This window comes from Lacerta agilis, chromosome 7 (assembly GCF_009819535.1).
Source record: "Lacerta agilis isolate rLacAgi1 chromosome 7, rLacAgi1.pri, whole genome shotgun sequence".
Classification (NCBI taxonomy): domain Eukaryota; kingdom Metazoa; phylum Chordata; class Lepidosauria; order Squamata; family Lacertidae; genus Lacerta; species Lacerta agilis.
In genome coordinates this window covers 10,844,949-10,872,565 of record NC_046318.1, presented here as the reverse complement: position 1 = coordinate 10,872,565, position 27,617 = coordinate 10,844,949, and the positions used below count along the sequence as shown (strand labels likewise).

Genomic DNA, 27,617 nt, shown 5'->3' with positions numbered 1-27,617 from the left:
CTTTTCCCCTTTGTCTCTAGAACTTAGACTTGAATTTTCAAATATTGGGGCTTTCCTCCTACCTAAAAAAAGATCAACTTTGACCTGAACCCCAAAAAAGGGGGTAGATCACTGCCAGATTTTAATTCTGTGAATTAGATCGCAGTCTCTTGGGAGTTGGCTACCCTGTTCTATACAAGCCAAGAGCATGGCAGCTGCTTTAAAAAGTCAAGGGGCTTTGGGGTAAAATGTAGACATCAAAAACATCTGGAGAGGGACACAACGGATGGGAGCTTAATTGGGTAATATTAGAAGCCTCTTAAGGCAAGGTGGGGGGAAGTTAGATTTATATTCTCATTCAGCACCAAGTACTCTAACAGGCATATTGGAAAAGTGTAGAGAATCAGTACAGTAGCATCCCTGGATACAATGTCTATAGGAAAGACGGTGTAGTGTAGGGCTTAGTGGGGGCATTCCAGAGGGCATGGAGTGCAACATACCGGTACTAGAAAACTTCTAATAGCAACAAACAGGAACTATGGGTATAAGTGCCAGATGCAAAAAAAAATAAAATAAAATTTAATGCCAGAGAGATATTATTGCTCTCCTGATCAAAACAGTGAAAGTGGTCTTCAGATGGGAGGTGGGGAGTCAGGATCCAAAGGAGAAAGTTTTATAATAATCAGTGCCTTCAACTTCTTTCACACTGACTGAGAAAGATGCACACTCGAGTAATCAGAAAAAATGTTTCCAGATGCATTCCATGACTATGCCTTGGAACTGGCCCATGAACCCTTCCTGGCCATAGTCTTGAGTGGTGCCCAGTGCCTAGTACAAGATTTCAGAGTACGCAAATCAACTGAGAACACGGATCAAAGTGCTAACAAGTTCAAAACGTATGTCCATGAAAAGTTGCCAAAAAAGCTCAAGACAGTCACACTTTGTTTCAAAAGACTAAACATCTCAGAAGTGAGAGGGTTAGTAAAAAGGAAGCTTTTGAGAGAGCGGAAGTTACCGGTAGCTCTTTTCCAAGACGCTTGGAAATAAATTTTAAAACCATCACTCAAATGCTCAGCTAGAATATATGCAACAGACAAGGAAATGTACCAACAGGAAGGCCGTGCAGATCTTCCCACCCCCCAAGGCATGCCAACAGGTCCAAAAGGATGCAAATATAGTTGACAACCAGAAGCAAGAAAGTTATAAAGACTGCTTTCAGAAAATTTGGCTGGATTTCAGTCCAGCTCTCTCCCTCCCAAATTGCTTGCAACCAATGTTTGCATGTTTCTTATTCCCTTCCACCTGGAACCTCATGTCTGTTCAGTCCAAGGGCTGGGAAAAAAGGCACAGTAGCTGTGCCTCAGGTGAAAATGGAAGCCCCAAATAAGAAAAACAAAGAGGAGCAAAAATGCTGGCAAATGCTAACTGACAATAAGCAGTAAAAATAAAATAATGTGATAGACATATTTAGAAAATGTTTAAGACCAAAAATATAATATGTTTGTAAATACATCAGAAGCAGGAAACCAGTCAGCATGGCATTTGAGCCATTAGACAACAAAGGAGTGCTTGTGGAACACAGAGATGTTTTTTCTTTATATTTATTAAGCTTACAAAAAGATAATTAAAATCACAGAGTAATTGAGTTACAAAAACTAAAATACCAGCAATTTAAAATACAACTAATAAAATACGATTCAATAGAAAGCAGTCTGAAACAAGCCTTAGCTGGTAAAGTGTACTCTTAGCAACCAACATTATTTGCACCTTCACTGATAGTTCCTAGTCTGGGAAAACCCATTCACCCCCCAAAAAATGAGTTGCAAGGCTCCACCCAGACTGGAGCTGGTTTGCCTTCATGTACCACCCCAAACCCAGACCCCTGTCCAAATCTGCACAGCCTCCCTGGGACTAGTAGCTGGAAAAGAACCAGCATTAACCAAGTAACCAACTAGGAAAGATCTTTAGGTCATGGAAGGTTGCTCAGTAAAAATGTCGTCTGCATGCAGCAGCTGTGAAAAAGGGCAAATTCCATAGGAGGATCATTAGGAGAGGCTTGGAAACAGAACTGGCAGAACCACAATGCTGTCGTACAATCTATGCCCATGTGCATAATGCTGCTTTCCCTGCCTCCAAAAGCAGAGGAAGGTGCAGAAAAAGGCAACAAACGTTATCAAGAGAATCAGCCCTATGAGGAAAAGCTAAAGCTTTCAGAATTTTTTTAAGCTGAGTGCGGAAAGCATAAGTGGAAGGGTATAATGGAAGTTTGTATAATTATGCATTGTGCAAAGAAAGAAGAGAGTAAGAAGTCTATCTCTGAACACTGTAGAATGCAAAGAAACTGGCAGTCAGCAGGGTTAGAACAGTCAAAAGTATGTATTTCACATAAGTAATACTGGAATTCCCTGGCAGAATAAGTGGTAATGGCCACCGGCTTAGGTGGTTTTTAAAGATTAGACAAATCCACACAGGATAGGCATATCAGTGGCTATTATCCAGTTTCAGAGGCAGTATGCCTCTCTATACCAGCAACTGTGAATACAAGCAAGAGTGGGTATTGCTTTCAAGCCCTGTATGTGGGCTTAATGGAGGCATCTGCTGTGCTGCTGCTGCTGAGAAGCGGGATGTGGAACTAGATTTTGGTCTGATGCAGCAAAGCTCTTATATTCTTATAGCTGTTTTCATAAGAACAGCGTAATGCATAACTTGTCTCAGATGATGTTCCCATCCTGCACATGGTTAGGCTCCTTGAATCCCATTGACTAGAATGGAACTTATGCTGAATTATAGCAATGACCTTTTCAAGTGTTCAGAAAAAATTGCGATTCAGAATAGAGAGACGTTTGCTGATTTATTTATTTTTTAAAAACCTATAGAGCTTCTTGGGAGAAAGAAATAGATTCTGAAATGTTTATTGAATTAAGAGATACATGGAAATCCCTTGGCTAATGTTCTAAATTTAGCATCTTAAGCTACAATAGCTTTGTCCCTAATCTAATACTTATTGCTAGAGACAAGAATGATACAAACAGCGTCACACGGGTACTTAGTTTCTGTAAAAGCTAGCATGTTCTCTGGTCAAGACATCAACCTCCTGCAAAAATGCATATCATTTCAGTGACCTACTAGAGACAAACAAAAACAGAAATTAACAAGGAAAGCCTGGATTCTTACAAAATAGTCTGTCATCCAGTTGCACTCTAAGTGTTCCGTACCCTCTCCCAATTCTGTTTCTATGTTCTAAATAACCCTCTTACAAAGACTTTTATTTAAAAAAATATGACCTTAGGGCTTAGTTACAAGCATTTCCATGTAATGTTGTAGTTAGCTTGTATAACTGTGAAGAGCTACTGTTCCCCCACCTCTCCTTTTTATTTCAATAAAAAAATAACTGTTTCTGGGGATGTGGGGTGGGGATCAATTGGCTTCCTTAAATCTAAGTCAGTGGTGAGGAACCTCTGGCCCATAGGCCTAATTAGTCAGTGATGCTCTTTCAGCCAAGCCACAACCACCTGCCTACCTGTGGGGCAAATAAAGTTGGGGCTGGTCCAAAAGGGAGTTTGTGGGCACAGACTATTGTCTATCTTATTGGTACTACCTACAAAGCCTTGCGCTCAGTGCTTTACAAATGGCAATGAACAGCAGATCATCAAGACTTACAAAGTGTTGTGCACCCACACTATTTGATTCAGATCCATGCAGGCAAAAATGGCTCACCTGGCTTTGTTGTGATTTCAGGTGATTGACAAGTGTATGGCATGATGGTAGTATTTTTGTGGGTTAATAAGTTGCAAGGCTGTTACAGGAGAGGCAACTTAGAAAGCACAAGACAAAAATGTGTAGATGCTTCTAAGTACCCAGCTATATGGCTGGACAATCCAAAGTTACAAAAAAATAAACTTGGAACCTATTAAAAACCCAGAAGCACCACCAGTCTAGTAAGCTTGCTTTTAAGCAAGTTCCTCAAGTTGTACAGGTATTCATGGTTTGCACTGGTATATGGGATGTAGTGAAACAAATGACAAAATCAATGACCAACAGTGGAAAATAGGCAAACCAGGAGATTAATGTGTAAACAGAAGTAAGGCATGTTGAATTCAAGGGGCCTCAATCCCCACTTTAAGTGCATAACCCAAAAGAAAATAGAAGAACTCTAGATGTAAAGAGTTGACATCCATGAGATGAAATCAGGCTTGAAAATAGTCGTTTGCCTGGTTACCCGTGGAAAGCAAAAACCACCTCCAGAAGGGACAAAAGCAATTTTACATTGGCAGAGAATTGGATTTTTCCTCTCTTTGATCTCAATGGTCCAGTTATGGACTGTTATTAAACCAGGAACTTCTAATTAAACTCAGTTTTGTGTTTATCTGAACAGGTAAAAACTAATTACTCACTTTGGAACAATCCAGGATTTTAAACCAATGAGGCTTTAAGAAACTGGTTGTTCTGAAGCTGGTAGCCACAGTTTCCTGAACAGATAAAATGGGAAACTATGGTTAATTAGAGACATCTTGGTTTAATTATAGCTTGCTGCAGAAAGCAGCAAACGGGCTGAATGTGCAGGCAGAAGGCTCATGTATAACTTGGTTAGCATTGTCCAAACACAGTCAGGGTGTCACAAACTTCTAACCATAGCTGTCAACTTTTCCCTTTTCTTGTGAGGAATCCTATTCGGAATAAGGGAATTTCCCTTAAAAAAGGGGAAAAGTTGACAGCTATGCTTCTAGTGTGTGTGTGTGTGTGTGTGTGTGTGTGTATATATATATATATATATATATATATATATTGTTCTATTTGCACCCATATACCCATCATATCTCCTGCCAACCTAGCAGTTTGAAAGCACAATCAAAGTGCAAGTAGATAAATAGGTACTGCTCCGGTGGGAAGGTAAACGGCATTTCCGTGCGCTGCTCTGGTTCGCCAGAAGCGGCTTAGTTGTGCTGGCCACATGACCTGGAAACTGTCTGCGGGCAAACGCTGGCTCCCTTGGCCTATAAAGTGAGATGAGCGCCGCAACCCCAGAGTCGTCCGCGACTGGACCTAATGGTCATGGGCCCCTTTATCTTTACTTTTACCTTTACCATTACCTGTCATATATTAAATGTATATACTACCCACTTAATAAAAAGAATGAGGGTGGCTTAAAATAGATTTAAAACTACATCACCACAACACTGCATGGTGCTGAATAAAAGCAGAATTCAAAACAGATACCAGAAGTGGTACTGTAACATCAGATGTTAAAATACTGTAGTGGGGAAATAAAATGGTCCTTTCAACACTGATCAAAAACATCAGCATAGGCACTAAATAAGGCACACAACCCCCACCTCAGTCAACATCAGCCCCCTGGGAAGATCCCAGACCATGTAGGTCTTTTATGTAGAAGCAGGAAAGTACAACATCTAGTAGACTTATTTGTACAGCTGGTTGCAATACACAGACCCAACAGGTTACCCTAAAAATACCTAAAATAGTTATTTTCTGGCAGTTCTGAGTCTACTTCTGTCACAAAGGATGGGAGATCAACACACTTAGGCAGCCTCAATTAACATACAGTACTAGGGAGCTTCAAATTAATCAAAGGACAAAGTGCTGCTAATGTTTTACACAATAATGAAGCTGCTGTCCAACTGAGAAGTAATAAAAAAGAAGCTCTCAATATTTAACAAAACATTCTTATCCACTCTCCTCATGACATGTAAAATAATAGGAACATTCCTCTTCTTTACATAGATAACATATTTGCTGAAATATAAATTCTTCCGTTACAGGGCCAGATTAAGATCTTTATAGCCCTAAGCACTGAAAAGAGTATGGTGCCCCCATATGTTATTCAAAATAAAAAGCAATACTAACTATAAATGACACAAAACTTACATGTATGCTGAAATGTACATGCATGTATGCCATGTGCAACACATGACAGGAACTGATTTCCTCGCATTATTTCAATCTCTGAGAGTAGGATGCCCCTTGGTTCAGGTGGGGATAGGTAATAAAAAGAGAACAGAAAAATGGGGGGAGCATGTGGTGTACAAGGAAGTCCAACAAAATTCTGATTTTTCCTATGATAACTACTTCAAGTTTTTTTAAAAAAAATCAGACGTCAAAAAAAATCTTTTTTTTTTTTGTTTCCCCACTTTTGCTGGTGCCCTAAGCACGTGCTTAGTCTTGCTTATTAGAAAATTCAGCACCATGCAGATATGTTGCTAAGTGGTTCTGTGGTGCATGAGCACTAGAAGGATTGTGTGTGTTTGTGTGTGTGTGTGAATCTTCAAGCAACTCTGCAACCAACTCAAGTTAGTACTTTATTTAATCTCAAAATCTGAATCTACATTTGGAACATTGTATTAATGCAATTATACATCCCAGTCCATTGAGTATTTAACTTGGTAATGAAAAGCAATGACCCTAGGAATGTTCTCTTCAATCCATTGTAGGGGGGAAAGTATCACAGTTTCAGATGCCACTTGAAGAAAAAAAGGACATACGGTACTTCTTGTTTTGAAAAACACTAGAGGGTTAAAACGAGAAGTTACCTATAGCACAGGGTTGGCAACACAGAGAAACAGAAAAACTAAAGAATGGGAGAAACGACAGAGATTGGTTTGGGCACCAGGAAAATAAGAGTATGAAGAATCTACTGAAGAGGGACAATTTCAAGCATAAAACCAGCAGGCTGGCAGTCCAGTGCCAATCCATGGGAGAAACAGACTGTGCAATTTGGGATGCTGTCATTCTGCTTTTTGCCAACTTTGCAGAATCACTCGGATGCACAAGGCAACCACTTTGCAAGATTATATGCTCTACTTTATGGGCACTTCCTGGTTATTATTTCACCTTGCCATGTCAATCTGCGCCCCACCTTCCCTTTAAACATTCTTTAGGAGCCTTTGATGCTCCCCGGCATCATCCAGCCACAGCTGATTCATCTTCACTTTCTGCAACACGTGTTACCAAGAACAAACTTAGTTGGTCTCTAAGGTGCTACTGGAAGGAATTTTTTTATTTTTTATTTTGTTTTGACTATGGCAGACCAACACGGCTACCTACCTGTAACTGCTTTACCCTCAGTGAGTGGTTATCCCCCATCACACCCCACCCCACCCCAGATCATTAATTCTTTCTATGGGTTTCCTTCCCATGCTTTTCTGTAGGAAACATTTTGTGGCAACACCCAAGAAACCAAAAGGAGTCTCTTTCAAAGCGAGCACAGTTAAGAAGCGCTCAATTTAAACAGAAACACCAAGGATGGCAGGGCTCTATTTCTCCATCAAATCTACCTGTATGACGTATGATGGAGAATGCTCCCTTCTCCATCTCTACCCATTGTGAGGAAACCTCATCGGCGTGGAGGTAAAAATAAAATATGTATTTATTCAATTTGCAAGAGGTAATTTATTCAATTTGCTGAAATTAAAAGCACTTCCTCCCAAAGCACAGTAATTAACTTATGGGATTCCAGCGCAGGATGAGCTTTACAGGATTAGGTAGATTCATGGTGAGCAAGCACGCCTAACAGGCATTCACAAGGCTAGCAAAGCAAAGGCACCATGCTCAGAGAAGGATGCTTCTTCAGTACCAGGGCATCAGAGGAAAATAATTAATTAATAATAATAACAATTTTATACCCCGCCCATCTGGCTGGGTTTGCCCAGCCACTCTGGAGAGAGGGACAGAGCCACAGAGGCCAGTGTTGCCCGCAGCACCCGACTATCATTCAAGGCACCCTAGGGTGCCACGGCACACTGCTTGAAAACTGACAGAAAGAAAAGGGGTGGGGGGATGGCGTTATTTTGCTTTCCCGCCCCTCTCAGGAAACGTCTGAATGGGCGCTGCTAGTTTAGAATCCAACGGCCTGGGCCTTTTACAACAGGCACTTTGCCCATGCTCAGATGCACCCCCCCCCAAAGCTTATTTGCACGTTTTGCAAAGCCCAGGAGCGGAGGGCGAGGGCGAGGGCGAGCCGAGGCTCAATTGAGGTGGGGAAAAACACGAAAGAAAGAGGCGCACGCGGGGGCACACACACATATATATGTTTTGGTTGGGGGGGGGGTCTATAGGATTAGCGCAGTGGCTGCGCGTCTCTCTCACCAGAAGATCAGGTTGGCGCAGAGGAAGGCGGCCAGAGCGCAGAACGGCCTCTTCCAAGTCGCCGCCTCCCGCTCGCCGACGGGCTTCGCCTCACAGCCCCCGTCCTCGTCCGCCAGCCGCTCTTCGTCCAGGCGACCCGGCGCCGCCACCTGCTCCTTCTCGTCAGCCATCTCGGTCGGGGCGGCTGACCCAACACCAAAACCGAGATGAAGAGGCGAGCCGGCTGGGCGGGGTTTGTGTACATCCGGGTACGAGGCACGCCCGCCTTCTTGGCTGCCGCCGACCAACGAGGAGTTTCCGACGCGGATGGGCAGCGCCGGCGATTGGTTAGCTTGGAGAGAGGGGAGCGGCGAGCGCGCAGAAGTCGGCGCGCGCGCGGTGGCGGGGAGGTGAAAGGAGGAGAAGCTGGGCGTGGCGAGGCGGCGCGAGCGGAGTATAAATTTCAAGAGGCGTGGCGCGTGCGCAGTGGTTCTGGACGAGTGGCGGTTTAGAATGTTGGGAGACGCTGTTGGGCGTTTGGAAAAACAAAATAAAATCCGGGGACGAAGCTGCGCCTCACGAGCTGGAAAAGCGATAAGGGTGGGGGGGGGTGTTTTATGATTTATACCACTACCTATCTGGAAAATGCTTTCGGTGCTTTATAAGTACCCCTTTAGAGGAAGGAGAAACGGAGTCGCTGAGGGAAATGTTGTTCAGTCGGGTGTCAGACTCTTCGTGACCCCGTGGACCAGAGCACACCAGGCACCCCTATCCTCCACTGCCTCCCGCAGTCTGGCCAAACGCATGCCAGTCGCGAAGGAAAGTACGATTCCATTATTATTATTACTATCAAGCTTTATGTATTTACTTATACCTTGCTTCTTTCCCTGACAGGGACTCAGAATGGCTTACAGATAAAAATAGGAACAGCTACATACCCTCCAACATTTCTCCGATGAAAATAGGGAGATATATATATATATATTGCCAATTTTTAAAAATTGCTTTTCCATAATTCTAATTTTATTATTTACACCCCACCCATCTGACAGGGTTGCCCCAGCCACTCTGGGCAACTTCTAATATACAGTCAAACCTCGGAACTTGAACGTAATCTGTTCCGGAAGGACGTTCAACTTCCAAAACGTTCCGAGTTCTGAGGCGCAGCTTCTGATTGGTTCTTGAACTCATTGGAAGCCGCGTTGGATGTTTGTCTTCTGAGGAACGTTAAAAAACTGGAGTATTTACTTCTGGATTTTCGACGTTTGGGAATCGAAACATTCAGCAAATGAGCAGTTTGAGAACTGAGGTTTGACTGTACAGTGCAGTGGTACCTTGGTTTTCAAACTTAATCCGTTCCTGAAAGGAATACAAAATGGATTAATCCGTTCCAGACTTTTAAAAACAATCCCTAAAACAGCAATTTAACATGGATTTTACTAACATGGATTTTACTATCTAACGAGACCATTGATCCATAAAATGAAAGCAATAATCAATGTACTGTACAGTCATACCTCAGGTTGCGCTCGCTGCGGGTTGCACGTTTTCAGGATACGAACGTGCCGAACCCGGAAGTACCGGAATGGGTTACTTTTGGGTTTCGGCACATGCGCAGAAGCACTAAATCGCGCTTTGCGTATGCGCTGAATTGCGTCACGCGTGTGCGCAGATGGAGTGCCGCGGGTTGCAAATGCGCCTCCCGCACAGATCGCATTCGCAACCAGAGCGCATACTGTACTATAAAATAAGATAGTACTGTACTGTAGATGATAAGAATAAAAAATAATAATTCTTATCTGCACTGATGATAGTCACTGTTTGGATGGGGGGCTTTTATCCATTTCTCAAGAGGCGTGTCACACAATCAAATCAAGCAATCAATCAGTAGCTGAAATGGGTCCCACACAGTCACAAAAACAAATTAACCAAAAAAGCCTCAAAAACAAAAGCGCCAAACTTAATCTGTTCCGGAAGTCCATTTGACTTCCAAGTGTTCGAAAACCAAGGCACACCTTCTGATTGGTGCAGGTACCCCGGAAACAATAGCCGACAACTACATTGAATGTTCGGCTTTTGAAAAACGTTTGGAAACCAGAACACTTACTATTGGGTTTTTGGCGCTTGGGAACAGAGGTGTTTGAATACCAAGGCGTTTGGGAACCAAGGTACCACTGTATATGTATGTATATATATATATATATATATATATATATATATATATATATATATATAAACAATACAGGGCTGCCTTCAGATAACTTCTAAAGGCTGTATAGTTATTTATCTCCTTGGTTTGGTGGACACATAACTCCATACCCACCAACATTTCTCCAGTGAAAATAGGGAAGTCCCAAGGAAAAGCGGGACATTCTGGCATCAAATCAGAAACTGGGGCGGCTTCTGTAAATCCAGGACTGTCCCTGGGTCTGCAGCTAAGTGTTTAATATCAGATCAGTTTTTTAAACTTCCTTAAAAACTTCTCATAGAGGCTGTCAGGCATGCTGGAGGCATGCACCATATAAGAGTTTTTCAACAAAGGTTAGTAAAAGAGAAAGGCCCCTTACCCACTGGTTGTTAAGAAGCAGGTATGGATAAATTCCCTTTTCTGTCTGATCATTGAAGAAAAAAGGGCTCATTCTCCTCCACCCCACTTCTTATTATTGAAGGGAATAATAAGGTGAAGGGGCAGCAGAAGGCATTTTGCCCAGGCCCTCTTAAACCTGGTGGTGCCACTTTTGCCCTTGAAACTGTCTCAGATGAGTGATCTTGTTTTGCCTCTGTTAATCTAACTCTGTTTACAAGGTCAGTTATTTTAAACAACAATGTTCCAAATTAAGCAAAATAAATAATGGTGTTTTTTTTGTTTGTTTTTTAAATGTCATCTCAGAGTTTGTACTTCTAGGAGCAAGGGTGCCCTCATGGAGGAAGACTTTCAGGTACACTTTCCAGCCAGTTGCTTCTCATAAAGCACAGGGAGCCAAGGTGGTACCCTAAGGACGATGTTCTCCCAACTACTATCAGTCCCAGCCAGCTTAGCCAGTAGTCAGGAATGATGGGAGTTGTCCAAAAACATGGAAGGCACCATCGTTGCCCTTAAAGCCTCTTAGGCTATTAGTAGTATCACAACATTTATTTATTTGTTATTATTAAATGTATATACCGTTGTTCATCAAAAGATCTCAGGGTGGTTCACAAAATAAAATACAAGATAAAACACAGTAAATAATTAAACCAAAACACAAGTTTTCCTAAATGCTGTTCTTTTCCACCCTGCTTTTTTTTTTTTTTTGCTAGAGTTATATTGTACAAAGAGTCTGTAAACTAAGAAGGCATTTGTAATAGCAAGAAAGCTCAGCATTTCCCAGTATGCTACTTCTCATTAGTATTTTTCTCCTCACCCTTCATGAAGGCTCAATAGAGTGTGTGTTGAAGCTAAATCATTTCCTTATTGGGTCTCCTCAACCTATAAAACACCTAAATTCTGAAAGTAACACAAACTCCAGAAAAATTATGGAGACAGGATGCCAGTATTTACAGAGTTTTACACTTTCTGTTACTTCTATGGCTATCTGCCTGCTGGACAGAGGTTGTGGGTGTGTCAAAGGTACAATGAGCTTATGGCTTCCAAAGAATGAAGCCCTGGAGGCAAAGGTGGCAGTATTGTAAAAGTTAAGACAGGCAGAGAGGTTATTGCATGAGGCCTTCAGGGACTTACAGATGTGGCCTACTCCCAGGACAATGGCTTCCCTGCTGTCAAGGAGAATGCGGGTCTCTGGGAGAGTATCACTCTGAGGAAGGAAACATTAGAAGTGAGCTCTGTAGGCCATAGCTGTCAACTTTCCCTTTTTTGCAGGAAATTCCCTTATTCCAGCGCAGTTTCCCATTGCAAAAAAAAAGGGAAGGTTGACAGCTCTGCTGTAGGCATGTCATGGGGGCAATAGTCAGACCCAAGGAATGGAAGCTCAAAGAGTTGGGAGCTGGAGGACCCCAAGGAGGGTCCTACTGGGATGGGAGAGGTAGAATCAGGACCCAGATAAGTGCCTGATTCTGGGGACGGGTCCTGTGGCCTGGAGGATGGAGATCAGGATCCAAGGAGTGTGGTCCCTCCAACATTAGACATCCCTACCTATTGCCATGGAGCTGCTCCAATGCCTCTTTCTGTCAGTGAGGCACCTTCCCTTTCTGAGGTCACCGAGAGTAAGTAATAATGGGCGAGCACCGAGTCCACCTCTGTCTCTATGGAGATGACAACACCATTGAAAACAAACCTTGTGGAGTCAACCCACTCAAAGGAGTGCTTGTTTACTTGCCTGGTCTTGTGACTCCGGCCACATGTTGTGCAAATACAGTTGTGTCCACCTCAGTCTTCAAAAGGAAGGTGCAGGGGCATGTCGATCTTTGCATCAATGTCTTAGCATGCACTGAACCTCTTCTGTACCTGCTGAACTATAGAATCTGTTGTTTGCCTTATGTACCAATCTGATTTGAGCATTAAAGCCTTTGGCAGAACTACAGCTGGGAGCTGAGAGTTCTTCATCCAGTAGTGAGGGCTAGGGCAGTTAGTATTTCCAAGCTCACCATCATTTTGATGGGTTCTCTTTCTCCAACCCAGCCACACGGACATTCTGGAATGCTGGGCCCAGGATTAGAGGAGAAGCAGTAGAATATTCAGAACCAACAGTTACTGGTACTGGCAGTTACTCAAAACTTCCTCTGTGGATTACTTATTTAGTCCATTTATATTCCATCTTTCTTCCATCACAGAATTCAAGACAGCATGTATGGGTTCACCAGGCAATCTCCTATTCATGTGCTGATTGATGCAGACCCTCTTAGCTTCAGCAAGATAGATTGGGTTGTACTAAAGCTGTGGGACAAATTCTGAATGTTTCCTTTGAACAGTTCCTCCGAATCTTCATCTGATAAAAATGAGGACCTTTTGGACTCTTTAAGATTCCTTTTTAAAGTAGTCTGAAATATCAATAAAGCACTGAAAAGTTTTAAATAGACTAGTAAATTTCCAGTTCTTCCGGGGGGGGGGGGGTTCTATACTTTTCCTAGACGCCTCAGTTAGCAGTCTGACTAAACTAAAGCACACTAATTACCAGTAATTCCCACCCATAACCAGTTTCTCACACTCCACACATTCCTTTCCCTGTTGTCTTGTTTGCTCATCTCATTTCCCATCTTCTGTAGCTCTGTAGCTCCATTGTATGTATTATATAGTATTAGAAAGTTTGTCTATCCCCAAGGCTCTGAGCACTTTGTACCTGAAGGTGGACTATTTGCAACTTCCTTCTATGTCTTTGGTCACATGCTGGAGGTCACTTGGACAGACCTCTGCAAATTCAGTCACAACTTGGCATATCCTACTTTCAAAGTGAACCTAGTGGGCTGTGCAGTGCAGCATCCTTTAAGATTCCTCTGTCTCTATGGAGACCAGAACCCTAACATTGTGACATTAGAAGAGGCAGAATCCCTTAAAAGGCACAGCTCCTTTAGCATAGGGAGGTGTGTTCTATGTAGATAAAGTGCTGTTGGAAAATGGAATCTTGGCTGAAAGTGAAGAGTTTTCAGGCTCCTTTTTTAAAGTAGTCTGAAATATCCAACTAATAAACCACTCAGAGTTTTAAATAGACTAGTAAATCTCCAGGTCTTCCTTTGCACCACATCCTGATAATGCACAACCAGCAGTACTGCATATATTGTCCTACTCTTCCTTCTAACAAAACATTAGATAGTGTCTTTGCTGAGCTTCATGAGAGCTCATCTCTTGCTTTTCTTTTCTTCCTTTGGGCAGTGCTTTTTTGTTTCTTCCGAACCAACATAAATGAACCTCTTCACAGGTCAGGATGGAGGACTGTGATTTGGTCCAGCCTTCTGGAGGTTGTGACCAGTGGAGTTAGAACATAGCTGCAGCACCCAAAACTTCAAACTGATGAAAGCTGGCAACAGCAAGACTACTTGGATCCAATTCCCTCCCCCTTTGCACATGCAGAAAAGGATCAATCTTAAACCCAGTAGCTTCAGCATAGGTATGACATCAATTGTTTCAGTGACAGATGCAGACACTGTTTTAAGGACACACAGTAATTGGACTGATACACAGCATGGCTACTTGGGAGTTAAAATTAGACCCATCACAAGGAAAGGAGGAATGAATAGCCTAGGACCATGGGTCCCCGCCCCCATTGCCAGATTTCTGTAGCAAGCAGGCGCATTCCCCAATGTCCTGGAATAGGTGAAAGCCCCTATGATTAAAGAATTGCAGTGCCTTTGGGCTCCCTAGGGAAGCAGCTTTGCACTTTTCCAGACAGTTTTAAAGAGCTGTTTTCTGTCTTGGATGTTTTGCTAGTGATTCTGACAGTGAAGGTAGAGCTATAGTTCCTTCTGAAAAATGAGTGCAGGCTGTGCTTCACAGTGCTGTTTGAATTTGATCTTTCATGTGATTGTATCATTTGAGTTGTAGACTTTGTATCTGAAGAAGTATGCATGCACACGAAAGCTCATACCAATAACAAACTTAGTTGGTCTCTAAGGTGCTACTGGAAGGAATTTTTTTATTTTGTTTAGACTTTGTCCTGTTCAACTAGGTTTTGTAATAAACAGTCTTTTTTGATGCTCATTGTGGTGCATCTTGAAAAAGCAGCATATAAATATAATGCACAGAGATTTGAAGCTTCAGTGTCTGCCATCTCTGTCTCAGTTACAATTTCAGTCTTTAAAATAATGGTTGCCCTGTAGATTAAGTATATTCTGCAAATCAAACATAATTAGAAGAATGCACTTGTAAGGGCAACAGCAGTTTGTTATTCCATAGTGCATAGAGCCTATGAAGATATGTGTGAAATGACCCATACGTTGTGGATAGTTTTCTCTCCTACTCAAAACTGGCAATTTAGCCTATATTAGAGCTTTCCAATTTTCTGCTGCCATTCAATTATTAGCACACAGAAAAAATTGAGAGGGGCATGTACAACATTAAATCAGATATATCATAATTTTTCTGTTCAATTTACTTCTTTTATAGTATGTTCTTCATTTGGCAAGTTCCAAGTAGCATACCACAAGACCACAAGATTAATATTTTAAAAGAAATGTTTAATATCTTAAGAAACCCAACTGTATAAACTGAAGACATATGATTGAATATTGCATGGATAATGGCAATTCTGTATTAAGGGCAGTCTATAAATATAGTGTCTTTCAAACTACACGTTATGTATAATACAGCAGAGGTACAGAAATGCAGATGTGTTACATACAGATGTAACAAAGAATGAAAAATTATCTAGAAGAAAATACAAAAATTATGAAAAACCCCAAATTTGTTAATAAAACTGGCTTATAAAGAAACTCAACATTTGGGACAACTATAGCTTTGGACTATTAAAATGTACAGAAAGACTGTTTACACCATTGCACATTATTATTCCCTTTTACTTTTAAAATATTGTGAAACGTGGAATAAAATTAGAGTTGACCCGAGTCATATGCATGCACACATATGAAAAATAAAAAAGGGGGGGGGGATACAGCATTGCTATTAAAGTCCCTACGGGAAGCCGCCTGCAGCATTCCAACAAAGATGCTCTCTTTCCCTCCTCATGTAAGAACCAGCCAGTTAGTGCAAGATGGCTGCAAATTAAGGAGAAGCTAATTCAAAGTGGTTTATTACAAAACACAACTCCTCTGATAATCACAAATCAACGCAAGTTGGTTTTAAAACATTTTAAGGCACTTCTCACTGCTCAGAAAGCAGTGCATTAAGTTAAGGCATACATTACGTTATCTAGAGGTAACAAAGCTTTAGAAGGCTTGAAGCAAACTAGCCAACAAGTTTATGGGACTATGCAAGTGGCTGTTATTATTTCTAAGCTCGTAAAACACCACGTGTTGAATAAAGATTCTCCTAGAATCACGGTTTTGATTGTAGCCTGAGCTGCCTCCAATCACCATTTTTTTTAGAAACTCAACAGGTTGGCGGTGATATGTTCCAAAAGGACAGAACAGCAAGTTTCTCTCTCTCTGGTTTCACCTGGAGCTGCCTTGACTTCCGTGACTACTCACTGATCGAGTGGTGCTATAACGTTTTTTCACAATCATGCTGATGTAGGCTTTCATCAGTTTGGCAATGTCAACAACCTACCAAGACAATAACAATGCAAAACCAGTTAATGCACACTTCAGGCAATGGTCTACAAAAAGTTGGTACCCTGTTTCTTTTGGATTAGCACTAATTTTATAAATTGTCATAGAAAAAATCAGCTTGGCTGTAACACAGTCTATAGTTAAACATACATTTTGTTGAAATCAGCAAGCCTTTGGGTAGTCAATGAAAACTGTGTGGCAAAGTTAACTCTACCTAAAAAAGGTGAAGGGACCCCTGACCATTAGGTCCAGTCGTGGACGACTCTGGGTTGCGGCGCTCATCTCGCTTTATTGGCTGAGGGAACTGGCGTACAGCTTCTGGGTCATGTGGTCAGCATGACTAAGCCACTTCTGGCGAACCAGAGCAGTGCACGGAAACGCCATTTACCTTCCTGCCGGGGCGATACCTATTTATCTACTTGTACTTTGATGGGCTTTCGAACTGCTAGGTTGGCAGCGGCAGGGACCTAGCAATGGGAGCTCACCCCATCACGGGGATTCGAACCACCAACCTTCTGATCGGCAAGCCATAGGCTCTGGTTTGGATCACAGCGCCACCCACGTCCCTCTACCTAGCAAGCTATAAAATTGAATGGCCAATATTCATGTGACTAGAATTCACGAAACTGTATGTACACCTTAAAAAAAGTATAACCAAATGTTGGCAGGGATAGTAGTCTACTAAGAAAATTAGGCTAGCAATTTATTAATGTGAAAGCCTATACTACTGGGATGCAATTTTTGAAGACTTCAGCTGTCTTTAAATAGCTAAACTAAATACAATTTGCAAATGTTTATCTTTTATTTTGAAGAAAAACTACACTTCCAGCCTGGACCTATACAAGATTACTTGGAGGTAAGTGTCACTGAGATTTGCTCCCAACTTACCTGGGAGTAAACCTCACTGATTTTAATAGGACTGACTTCTGAGTAGACATGAGTAGATTCAGTGGAACTTCAGCAACATTACTCTGTATGGAACTAACCCAGAGTTCAAGATCGCTGATTTGAAAATCCTACAGAACTTCACTTTTGAAGAGCAAAGGTGCACACAAGCATTTCACCACCTAACTCAAGTTTCCTATTGCCTCAGTTTGATGCATGCTTACTTGGAAGCAAGTCCCACTGAGTTCAATGGAGCTTAATCCCAAATAAGCATGCATAGGATTGCATTTGAAGATTTTAATCCTGATGTGAAATTGTGCAGGCAAAAGAATCATGGAAGGCTTTCTATTTCTGAATACTGGCACAGTGGATTCAGTTTATTCATCCTGCTTATTGAAAAAACAAGGAAAGTAGAACTGAATGACTAGTTCCTTTCTTACCTCAAGTGTTCCAAAAAGCAGCTCTCTCTCATCCACAACAATCTTGTAGACATTAGCGAGGGGAGCACCAAAGGAGAGGATGTGCTCATACTGAAATATTTCTAAAGGCCTTCCCTCTCCGCGTTTGTAGACAGAAACTGCATCAGCACTAACACCCAACCAAAGTTCTTGAGGGAAGCCCCCTTCTTTACACTGGGGGAAAAAATGTAAAGGTGAATGGTAGAAAATAGAAATGATGATTCCAAAAATGCAATTTAAAATTATACATTTTTATAGTATTTCCTTTAGCATACAATGCCTTTTACAATTCTCATTGAATATGTTTAGTGAGGTAGGTTATTCTGGGAGTACAGTGGTACCCCGAGTTATGAACTTAATTCATTCCGGAGGTCCGTTCTTAACCTGAGATACCACTTTAGCTAATGGGGCCTCCTGCCGTCGTCGTGCAATTTCTGTTCTCATCCTGGGGCAAAGTTCTTAACCCGAGGTACTGTTACTGGGTTAGCGGAGTCTGTAACCCGAGGTGTTTGTAACGCGAGGTACCACTGTAATCTGCCTGAGCCTACACAATTATTTTCATTGTCAGAGGAGAGATCTGAACTTGTTTCAAATGACTAAATTAAACACTCTCATCTTGGGGGTCACAACTGGTTTAGAAAGGATGTGCAATTAACTCTTGCATACTATGATATGATTTCCTGCATCTGTATATCTGAAGTCTGATTCCTTGCACAGACAAATCTAAGCCTAAACCACTTCGGACATTTAGCTACTAATGTTAATCCACAAAAGACACATCAGATGCTTGAACTGTGTGGGGAAATGTGGCCCTTAAGATGGGTAGTAGCTGAGTGGATGGGGTAGCAGTTCCTCAGATTTATATATACACACTAATGTTTTACTGTTCAGTTTACTGTTCAGTTTCCGTTGCCGATTCCTGTGTAAAATGGATAATCTGGGATGTGGGTGCAGATGAAAGTAGTGTCTGATAATGTCACAAATGCTCGGTTCCTTAAAGCAGGGGAGGAGCTGACATTCTTATGCAGTTCCTGAGGCAGAAGGGGGATTTGGGTGTGTGCATGCTCGCAGGTGAAATTCCACAGCCTTAACCCTTTTCTCAGGTTCTAATCAAAATCTACATACCCTCACCTGTAAAACATTCAGCAGCAGAAGGCAGACAAATTTGCAAACCCATAGAATGTGACCATCTAATATGTGTTACTATGTGTTATACTACAAATTGTTTAGCTGTATTTTTTTAGTCTTATGATTTTGCCGTCAGCAACGCTCGTAGAATTTTGGTATACTCACCTCTACGTCAAAGAGTGTGGACCCATAGCCAGGCCACTCCTTAATCAAACTCATGTACTTGATCATTGCTTGCTCTTGGTTTATTCCTTGCAGTTTTTTCCATTTATCAATCACATTAGTCCTGGCTGCTAAGATTTCCTCTTTGACCCACATATCAAGCATCTGATCCTCTTCCATCTTCTGCCTGGTGATGGAACTGCTGCGGAAACTCCTCCTCAGGGTTCCTTCTAGAAAATTGGCCCGCTTCCTCTCTATCCTCTCTGCAGCGGTAAATGTTTTAGTGGATTGGATAATACGGGATGTGAGCCTCTGCAGTGGGTAGACTTCTTCCATTTCTGGCATAGTGATATTGGATGAAGTGTAGTCTCCTTGTAGGTATTGGAGCCGCAAGGCAGCAAGGACCTGGAGGGCTTCTTCAGGAGCTGGATAATGTCCTCTAATCACTGCTTCATGTGCCTAATGGAAAAAAGGAAAACAAGACGTTTACAGGCATGCAGCAGAACATTCTGAATCCTAAATTTGCTGCTGTAGCATAGTGGTAATAAAACTGAACTGTGCACCAAGAAGGCTCTAGTTTCAATCTTGTTTCACCCATAATCTCGCTAGATGGCCTTGGTCAAGCTGCTGCCTCTCAGCCTCAGAGCTCCCTCCACAAAAAACCAATGCAGAACAAGGAAGGTAATATTTGCCTTACAGAGCTTTTGTAAAGATTAAGACAAAGTAACATATGTGAGATGCTTTGCTGGCTTTTAAGTAGTACAGTGAAACCTCAGTTGTTGAATGCTTCGGAAACCGAACAATTCAGAACCTGAATGCCAACAACCCAGAAGTGAATGCTTCTGTTTTTGAACGATTTTCGGAAGCCAAATGGCTTCCTTGGCGCATTTTTCATTTTCCCCATTGTCTTTGTGGCCAGCCCATTGATCTTCGGTTTTCCAACTTTTTGGAAGCTGAACAGTCTTCCGGAATGGATTAATGTTGAAAACTGAGATTCCACTGTATACAAGTATTATTTATGTACATTATTGCTCCTTGAAAAAGCACAAATAACTCCCACAGCAAACATATATGAACAAGTTTCTTCCACTGGGTTACTCTTGGCAAAGCATAATGAGTGCTTAAATGAAGAGAACCACCAGAGGGCACCCCAAGCAGCAGCTTCTCCAGGGAACAAACTTCCTTATAAATACCTGCAAGCCTAAAGCTGGCTTTGGTTTTGTTGCATTATAAAGGGTTAAGTTTCCTTTGATTGACCAAAAGTACATGTGCAATTGTTTGATACATATGTGACAAAGGAAAATGAATAAAACTCAAATGACAAAAAAAGTTGCAGACATAATTGCAAAAGAAACATCCTGCCAAGTTTTATGATACCATGCAAGGATTCTGGGGGAAATTGTTTCTAATCCATGAATGTTTAGGTTCTGATGGTGCTTGGCTGTTCTCAACTTTATATGGCAGGACTCCTGTGAGGTTGTTTGTATATACTGTAACTTCTCCAGAATATACAGTGACTGGGAAAGTGATATAGCTACTTGCTACAAGTAATTCTCATGAAGTTACAAAATGCATGGAACGTATATACCCATTTTACTGATGGGCAAATGACATGGGATATAGGGGACAGTACAGTACATTAACTATGGAAGATGCAGTGGTAGCATTGAAGATATTAGACAAATCTATGAGGATAAAGGCTATCAATAGCTACTAGTCATGATGGTTATATGCTGCCTCCAGCATCAGAGGCACCATTCCTCCAAATATCAGTTGTGCAGCAGCAATGGCAGGAGAACAGGGCTTCTGCTCTTATGCCCTGCTTGTGGGCATCCCACAGGCATCTGATTGGCTGCTGTGGGAAAATGGACACTGAACAAGTTCAGATGCATCAGGGCTCTAAATTTCTAGTGATGTAACAATTGCGGCTTACAAAACATGGCTGAGGAAGTCAGGAATGAGCGCCACCAGGCTCACCTTTCTCCTTGCTGATCTGCCTCAACCCAGGTCCATTTAAACCAGGAGATCCTTGTTAGGTCAGGTAGGTGTCAACCACAGCAGCTTGCCTCTTTCATTTGAATGGAGTCTCTCTCCGTGTGTGTGTGTGTGTGTGTGTATCTCTCACATAACTTACTCTCCCCCAAAGTATAACAACCTTATTTCCTCTCCTTACCTGCTCAAACATGAATGCAAATTCCACACTATCTTTTGGCACATGCTCAGTGTCCAGGAAGCAGTAGAGCTTGAAGTAAAATTTCCATGCTGTATTCTCTCCTTCTGGAGCAGCACCAAGCCTGGGAAAACACAAATACTCGGCATTTTGAGTACAAATAATCAAATATAAATGACAAGAAAATTTAAAAGCTTTATTTAAGATGAGAGTTGAAACTTTTGCTATGTGGATTTGGTAATCAGGATCTTAATCTATGCCTCAAATAACAACTTCCATGAACACCACTTCATACATTCAGCAAAATCAAAGTCAAATGTTACTAATATAGTTCAGGCTGTAGAGTTGGAGTTGCATGTTTGAATGTACCCCCATGTGTGTGCACTAGCCTATCAGATTACAAAAAAAATGTATAAACTCTGTCCCATTTTGATGGAGGTGCTCAAGATCAAGCAGGATTCAGGCATATTTAGTGGAATTGCAAAACTGCAGGGATCTTTTAGATTAAAATGATTAGGAAAACTACAAATTGCAAACTAGAAACAGATCCTTTGGGTATTCTATTAGGAAATTTGAGGAGGAAGTACCCCCCCCAAAAAAAAGACAAAATAATGGTGGCAAATACGTTAACTGCAGCAAGAATGGTACTTTACAAATATGGGGAGGGGGGAGAGACTACAAAATAATGAGAACAGGTTATTTAACACAGGAGTCTAATGTTTAAAATATTGCATTATTATTACTTTATTTAAAAAAGCTCTGGAGAGGATCCTTAGACAAGCAGCAAGCAAACAAACACACACACCCCAATTGCAACCTTCCAGTCAAGCACATATATACCAGCCAAAGAACTGCATTTTGCAAAAAATAAAACCGAGAGAACTGGGAGGATCAGGGAGCCTCCGTTGGGGCCAAAGGACATATATGAGGGCACTGTGCTGCCCATGGGTACCATTGTTGGGGGTGCCAACTCTAATGCTATTTTTCCATCTGTAGGCAGGTTTTTGTTTCTTAAATAAGCCTATGGCATCTAGCATTATGGAGCTGGCTCAGAGCAACTGGTGGTCAAGTGAGCAAGATCATGGATTGCTGTCTCACAGTTGAGGTCCTAACCAGGATAATAGTAAAGGTAAAGGGACCCCTGACCATTAGGTCCAGTTGCGGACGACTGTGGGGTTGCAGCTCTCATCTCGCTTTACTGGCTGAGGGAGCTGGCATACAGCTTCCGGGTCATGTGGCAAGCATGACTAAGCTGCTTCTGGTGAACCAGAGCAGTGCACGGAAACGCCGTTTACCTTCCCGCCGGAGCGGTACCTATTTATCTACTTGCACTTTGATGTGCTTTCGAACTGCTAGGTGGGCAGGAGCAGGGACCGAGCAACGGGAGCTGACCCCATCACGGGGATTCAAACCGCCGATCTTCTGATCGGTAAGCCCTAGTCTCTGTGGTTTAACCCACAGCGCCACCCATGTCCCTTTAACCAGGATAATACAAGGAATCAAAACCCACAGAAGACATTTAATTCATTGGTAAAAACTTTAGCTGAAGCAAATACATAAGGCACTGGATGCAAATTTGAAGTAGGTTTAAAACCTGGTCCACCAGCCCGTTAACAAAATATAAAACAGGACCGCTAGAGAAATGGAAAGGAGAAAGTATTGGGGAAACTCTTTCTACTACTTGCCACAATTGCAGTAACCAGCTTTGCACCAATACCAGTTTCAGCAGCAGTGTTAAGAGACTGGTGCACAGATGAGCTTTAAGCTGCCACTGAGATTCTGGGAAAACTACCTGTGCGAATGCGTTGTGACTAGTTCCTTTGTTAGAGACGTACCAATTGTGGAAAATTCTAAAGAAGAAAAGGCTTGGACTGAAGACAAAGTCCAAGGGGGGAGGGTTGCAGGTGGTAAGGCACGAGAGAGGAAATTTTAGGACAGCACAACACAAGTACCACAATGAATAGTGATGAAATCATTCCCAGGCTTACAAGCACTCCATTAATCCCTCTTTACAGGAGAGGGCAGTGGATGGGGAGCTGCCATTGATTCACGAAAGGCTGCGGTTAGGGCTTTTAATTGCTTACTTATTAGGAGAGGCACACTCACTTTTCAAACTTTGCCAAGACATCAGCCACAACGGTCCTGCTTTCAATGGCTTTATCTGTAGTTCCATTGTATTCAAACAAGGCAAACATATTTCTGCTGTCTTCCATGGCCAGACCCCGAATTAACTTTTCAACAACCTAGTAGACAAAATACAAAAATGAGACAAAACAAAGAATGTTGGACCATAAAAGGTAAAAGCATCAATTAGCCACACTGAAGGCTAAGGTACAAATTACATTCAAAAGCATACCAACATCTATTTTTTTCATTGAACTTGCTTTTGTTTTTAACTTTCAAAAGTCAACATTTCACATTAGTTTTCCTCCTGGTTCTTTCTTGATAAAGCATTTCCAGATTATAGACTTCACGTTTTTAAGTTGGCTAGAAACATCAGTAACTATTGGAAGATACACATATAGTACACATTGACTATTCTACTTAAGAATGTCCAACAACTGGTATTACTGCAAAGTTTCTGCTCTTCAACTAAAAGTAGCCAAGCATAATCATAAAACCAAATATGTAGTATCAGAAAAAGCATAGAACTACATCCAACCCAAAGCAAATTACTGATTCATCTCCTATACCACATTACTCTCTCATACTGTTCCTCATATTTGGAATAGTTGGTCCTGCACTGTGATTTGCATGTCTGAACAAATCAAAACTACTGGGGTCTCCTAATACATTTCTACACAATGAAAAATAGGCAACATTCATAAACACTGTGTTTTACCCAGAGTAGATCCACTGAAATTAATAAACATTACTAAGTTGGGCCCATTAATTTCAAAAGATCTCTGAGTAAAATGTCATTGCCTACCACCCTATATGCTTCTGCATCTCAGAAGACAGATCACTGACTAAAATTGTATGGTTATTACTAAGTCACACAAATCTTTATAAATTAGAGTTCAATAGGCCACGAACACACTGCACAAAATGGCGGACCCTCCATACCCTGAAGCTCAACCCAGGCAATCCAGTCCAAGCCTCATCTTACCTCGCCAGCAGTGGTGTGGGAGTTTATGGTGATCTTACAGGATCCCCCACCATGGCAGTAGATTGTGGATGTCATCTCTTGCCTGTTGATCAAGGCTTCAATTTCATCCCGGGATGGCACAAACTCTCTGCCTTTGGTTTTTTTCAGCGATTCATAAATGAAGAGGGCATACTTCTCCATTTCTGTGCCTGGAAACTGGTCACGCACCCTGTGTGGAGAAACCCTGAGATTTAATTGCTCCATGTTTTGTTTTCTTGAATGTGGTGGTTTGAAAAGCATTTAAGAGGCAATGGTGGGAGCATTCAGCCCAAGCTACTATTGTGGTTGTGAGACCATTTTCACCAACCCTCTACAGTGGTATCTCATTTTTCAAATGCCTCTGTAGTCTAATGTTTCAGAATTCGAATGCCGAAAACCCAGAAGTAAGTGCCTCGGTTTTCAAACGCGCCTCGGAAGTTGAATAGAAAATGCGGCTTCCGTTTTGAGGCTTCTGCTTTCGGATGTTTCGGAACTCGAACGGACTTCCGGAAAGGATTAAGTTTGAAAACCGAGGTACCACTGTATATCAAAAGGCTCCTCCTCCACCCCATGAATAGATCATTCTCGCAAGCAAAATGGTTGCACAGAAAGCTCCTTTGTATTGACATCTTATATTTGCAGACATGTTGATGGTGCATAACTGCACCCTATCACTGCCTTGTGCTGTTCCATCTTCCCGGAGTCACAGTTCTTCTTTCCCTTGAGCTCTGGGCAGGAGACTGCATAGGAATCTTGGCTTGGTTACATTTCTCTCATCTGGTGTCTTTTCAGTCCAGCTCTTCTCTGCACTGAGTTCTGGCTCAGCTGGCCTCAGATTTGGCCCAGCGTTCCAATCTTGGGAGATATAGCCTGTCCTCTCTGCTTCCACCTCTGCTTCCTTTGAGTCTCTTTCCTGCTTTGCACTTTCATTCCCCCTCTCTGCCCTACTTGCCCTCGCTTTGTATCCTGGCCATTCCCTTATGTGGTGTGGCTCCCTGAGGTCCAGCCAGTCCTACAGCTGTCTCCCATCATCTCCTCCATGATGCGTTACTTTCTAGAGTTTGCTTGATGGGCCAATGGCAGAAATTCCTGACATCTGCAGAACCTGCTGAGCCCTGCTCTTACTCCCAACTCTAAGGGCGTTTGGGGATCTGTCCCCGTCCCAACGCACCGCTCTCCAAGATACGAAAGTGAGCCCAACATGAACTCTGAGGTAAGCCGTATACCCAGCTCAACGGCACACCACATGACCACCTTTCTCTCCAAGACAAAATAAAAAATTAAAAAAATCCTAACCAAGGTCAGCTCCTGCAGATCACACCACTCAGTTAGCTCTATGGGTCAAATAAAATAAGATGTGCAAGTTTCCTACCCTTGTACCTTCAAACTATTGCATGGCACACCATTGTGTGCAATCATCCATAGCTCTGCTTACCTTTTTAGGTGGAACTTCAGGTATCTGAGAATCCCACGGCTTGGCAGAAACATGCAGCTCATGCAAGTGAGGATCTGCCAGCTGTACAGATTGCCAACGCTCCCAGGATTAGGCATTTTGCTGGTCTGCTTGATCAGCTGGCAGTAGAGCTCATCGCGCAAAGGCCGTAAATCATGCCCTGTCTGCAGAATCCCCTGGATAATAGGAATGGGGTCTGACACGGACTCAAGTTGCTGCAGAGAATTAAATATCTTGATAGCTTCATCCTGGAGCGTGGTGTAGCCTTTGTCTTTTAGCACTAGAAAACAGAACACTGAAGTACATCTCGCTGCTCAGATATCAAACCAGTCGTAATTCACATGGGGCAAGCATATGAAACTGTATTTCTCAACAAGTGTGTTTACAAAGCTCCCATTCTCTTATTATACTGGAACAATTAAGATACATAGTTTGCATAGATGTCCTAATGTCTACCCTTATTCTTTCCCCCTCCTTCCTTGGTATTGGGTTATTTTGTCAAGTATTTGGGTATCAATGTTTTTGCATCAAATGATTTATTTTTAAAAGTTCTCTGCAGTATCATTTACTGTTGCTTGGTTTTTTATTCTGAAGCTGCGTTAACTGTTTTAATGCAGTTAATGTCTATGTTTTATCTGTATACTTATAAGGTTTAATTTTTTGTGATCTGGCCAGAGATGGGGTAAAGGTAAAGGGACCCCTGAGCAGTCGTGTCTGACTCTGGGGTTGCGGCACTCATCTTGCGTTACTGGCCGAGGGATCCGGCGTACAGCTTCTGGATCATGTGGCCAGCATGACAAAGCTGCTTCTGGCGAACCAGAGTAGTGCACAGAAACACCGTTTACCTACCCGCCGGAGCAGTACCTATTTATCTACTTGCACTTTGACGTGCTTTCGAACTGCTAGGTTGGCAGGAGCTGGGACCGAGCAACGGGAGCTCACCCTGTCGCGGGGATTCGAACTGCCAATCTGATCAGCAAGCCCTAGGCTCTGTGGTTTAACCCACAGCGCCACCCGCAGAGATGGGGAGGGAGGTATAAAAATCATATAAGTAAATTAATTTGGAGCAGGGAGCAGTGGGCTGCAAAGTGATCGTGTCTGGCTCCTGAAAATTCTGGGCAACACTGCATTGATCCCACACTTGGGGAAGCCACTGTCTCCCTCTGCAGCTAAGCTAGGGGAGCGCTAGCTTCCTCATAACCTCATTCAGGTTTCCTGGGCGTTGCCAAAACTTTTCCTCGTGAAGTGTATGAATGAACCAGCCCCATGCAGTTGGGTTCCAATGTTTATTGCCCTCTTGGTTTCACATTGTCCTTTCCTGCTTAGAATACTGATGGCGAAGGAGAATGGGGAAGAGGTACAGAAACCGGGAGAATGATTAGGTGTAATGAGGTGGGAACTGCACTTGGCAGTCCCTGGCAACCTCTGTTGTTTAAATATAGCAGCAAACTGATGAGAAGATTACTGTTAAGGTGATGAGAGAAGGAGCCAAGGCATCTCATCTTCATGAAAGTGCCCCAAGGCAAAAGTGGTTTTGCAAAGGGAAGGGAATGGGCTCGAGTGTCCGAAGGGCTTACCGTTCAGGTTGATGTCCCCATATGGAAGTGGCAATAGTGGAGAATGCAGTGGGTGCTGTGTATAGCGAAGAATCGGGTTCCTCTTATAGATCTGTTCAACAACTTCGGGGTTCAGGCAGTTCTCCTGTGTAAATGGCAAGGTTATTCACAGGCCGAGGATGAAAAACAAGCCTCCACTGAATGCTTGTGAAAGGTCAACAGCTCAAAAGGGAAAATGGCTCTACCAAAAAGAGCTGAGTTGTTTTGGAGCGGAATATAAACTTCAGGAAAAAGCACACCACCCACCCACCCATGACCATAGAAGTATTTTTAGATATCAATAATGCTTTTTAATGTGTTACATTTTATTTTATTTTATTTGTATTGCCCTGAGCTCCTCTGGGATGAAATGGGAGGGTGAAAATTGGAAAAAATAACAGCCACCACCACCAATTTAGAAGAGTTA

The 27,617-nt window shown here is 42.3% G+C and overlaps 2 protein-coding genes across 2 annotated transcripts in view; both read right to left on the bottom strand.

Annotated features, from left to right (window-relative positions):
- RETREG1 (reticulophagy regulator 1) overlaps positions 1 to 8,264 on the bottom strand; it is a 42,362-nt gene extending 34,098 nt beyond the window's left edge. The window contains exon 1 of the mRNA XM_033154369.1: positions 8,080 to 8,264. Within this exon, the coding sequence (XP_033010260.1) occupies positions 8,080 to 8,249 (170 nt within the window). The 5' untranslated portion in view covers positions 8,250 to 8,264. The remainder of the gene's footprint in view (positions 1 to 8,079) is intronic.
- Positions 8,265 to 15,141: 6,877 nt separating this feature from the next.
- MYO10 (myosin X) overlaps positions 15,142 to 27,617 on the bottom strand; it is a 181,006-nt gene continuing 168,530 nt past the window's right edge. The window contains exons 34-41 of the mRNA XM_033154368.1: positions 27,173 to 27,296; positions 25,578 to 25,875; positions 24,125 to 24,332; positions 23,122 to 23,258; positions 21,019 to 21,139; positions 18,849 to 19,304; positions 17,538 to 17,729; positions 15,142 to 16,206 (exon numbers count right to left, since the gene is read on the bottom strand). Coding sequence (XP_033010259.1) covers positions 16,096 to 16,206; positions 17,538 to 17,729; positions 18,849 to 19,304; positions 21,019 to 21,139; positions 23,122 to 23,258; positions 24,125 to 24,332; positions 25,578 to 25,875; positions 27,173 to 27,296 — 1,647 coding nt within the window. The 3' untranslated portion in view covers positions 15,142 to 16,095. The remainder of the gene's footprint in view (positions 16,207 to 17,537; positions 17,730 to 18,848; positions 19,305 to 21,018; positions 21,140 to 23,121; positions 23,259 to 24,124; positions 24,333 to 25,577; positions 25,876 to 27,172; positions 27,297 to 27,617) is intronic.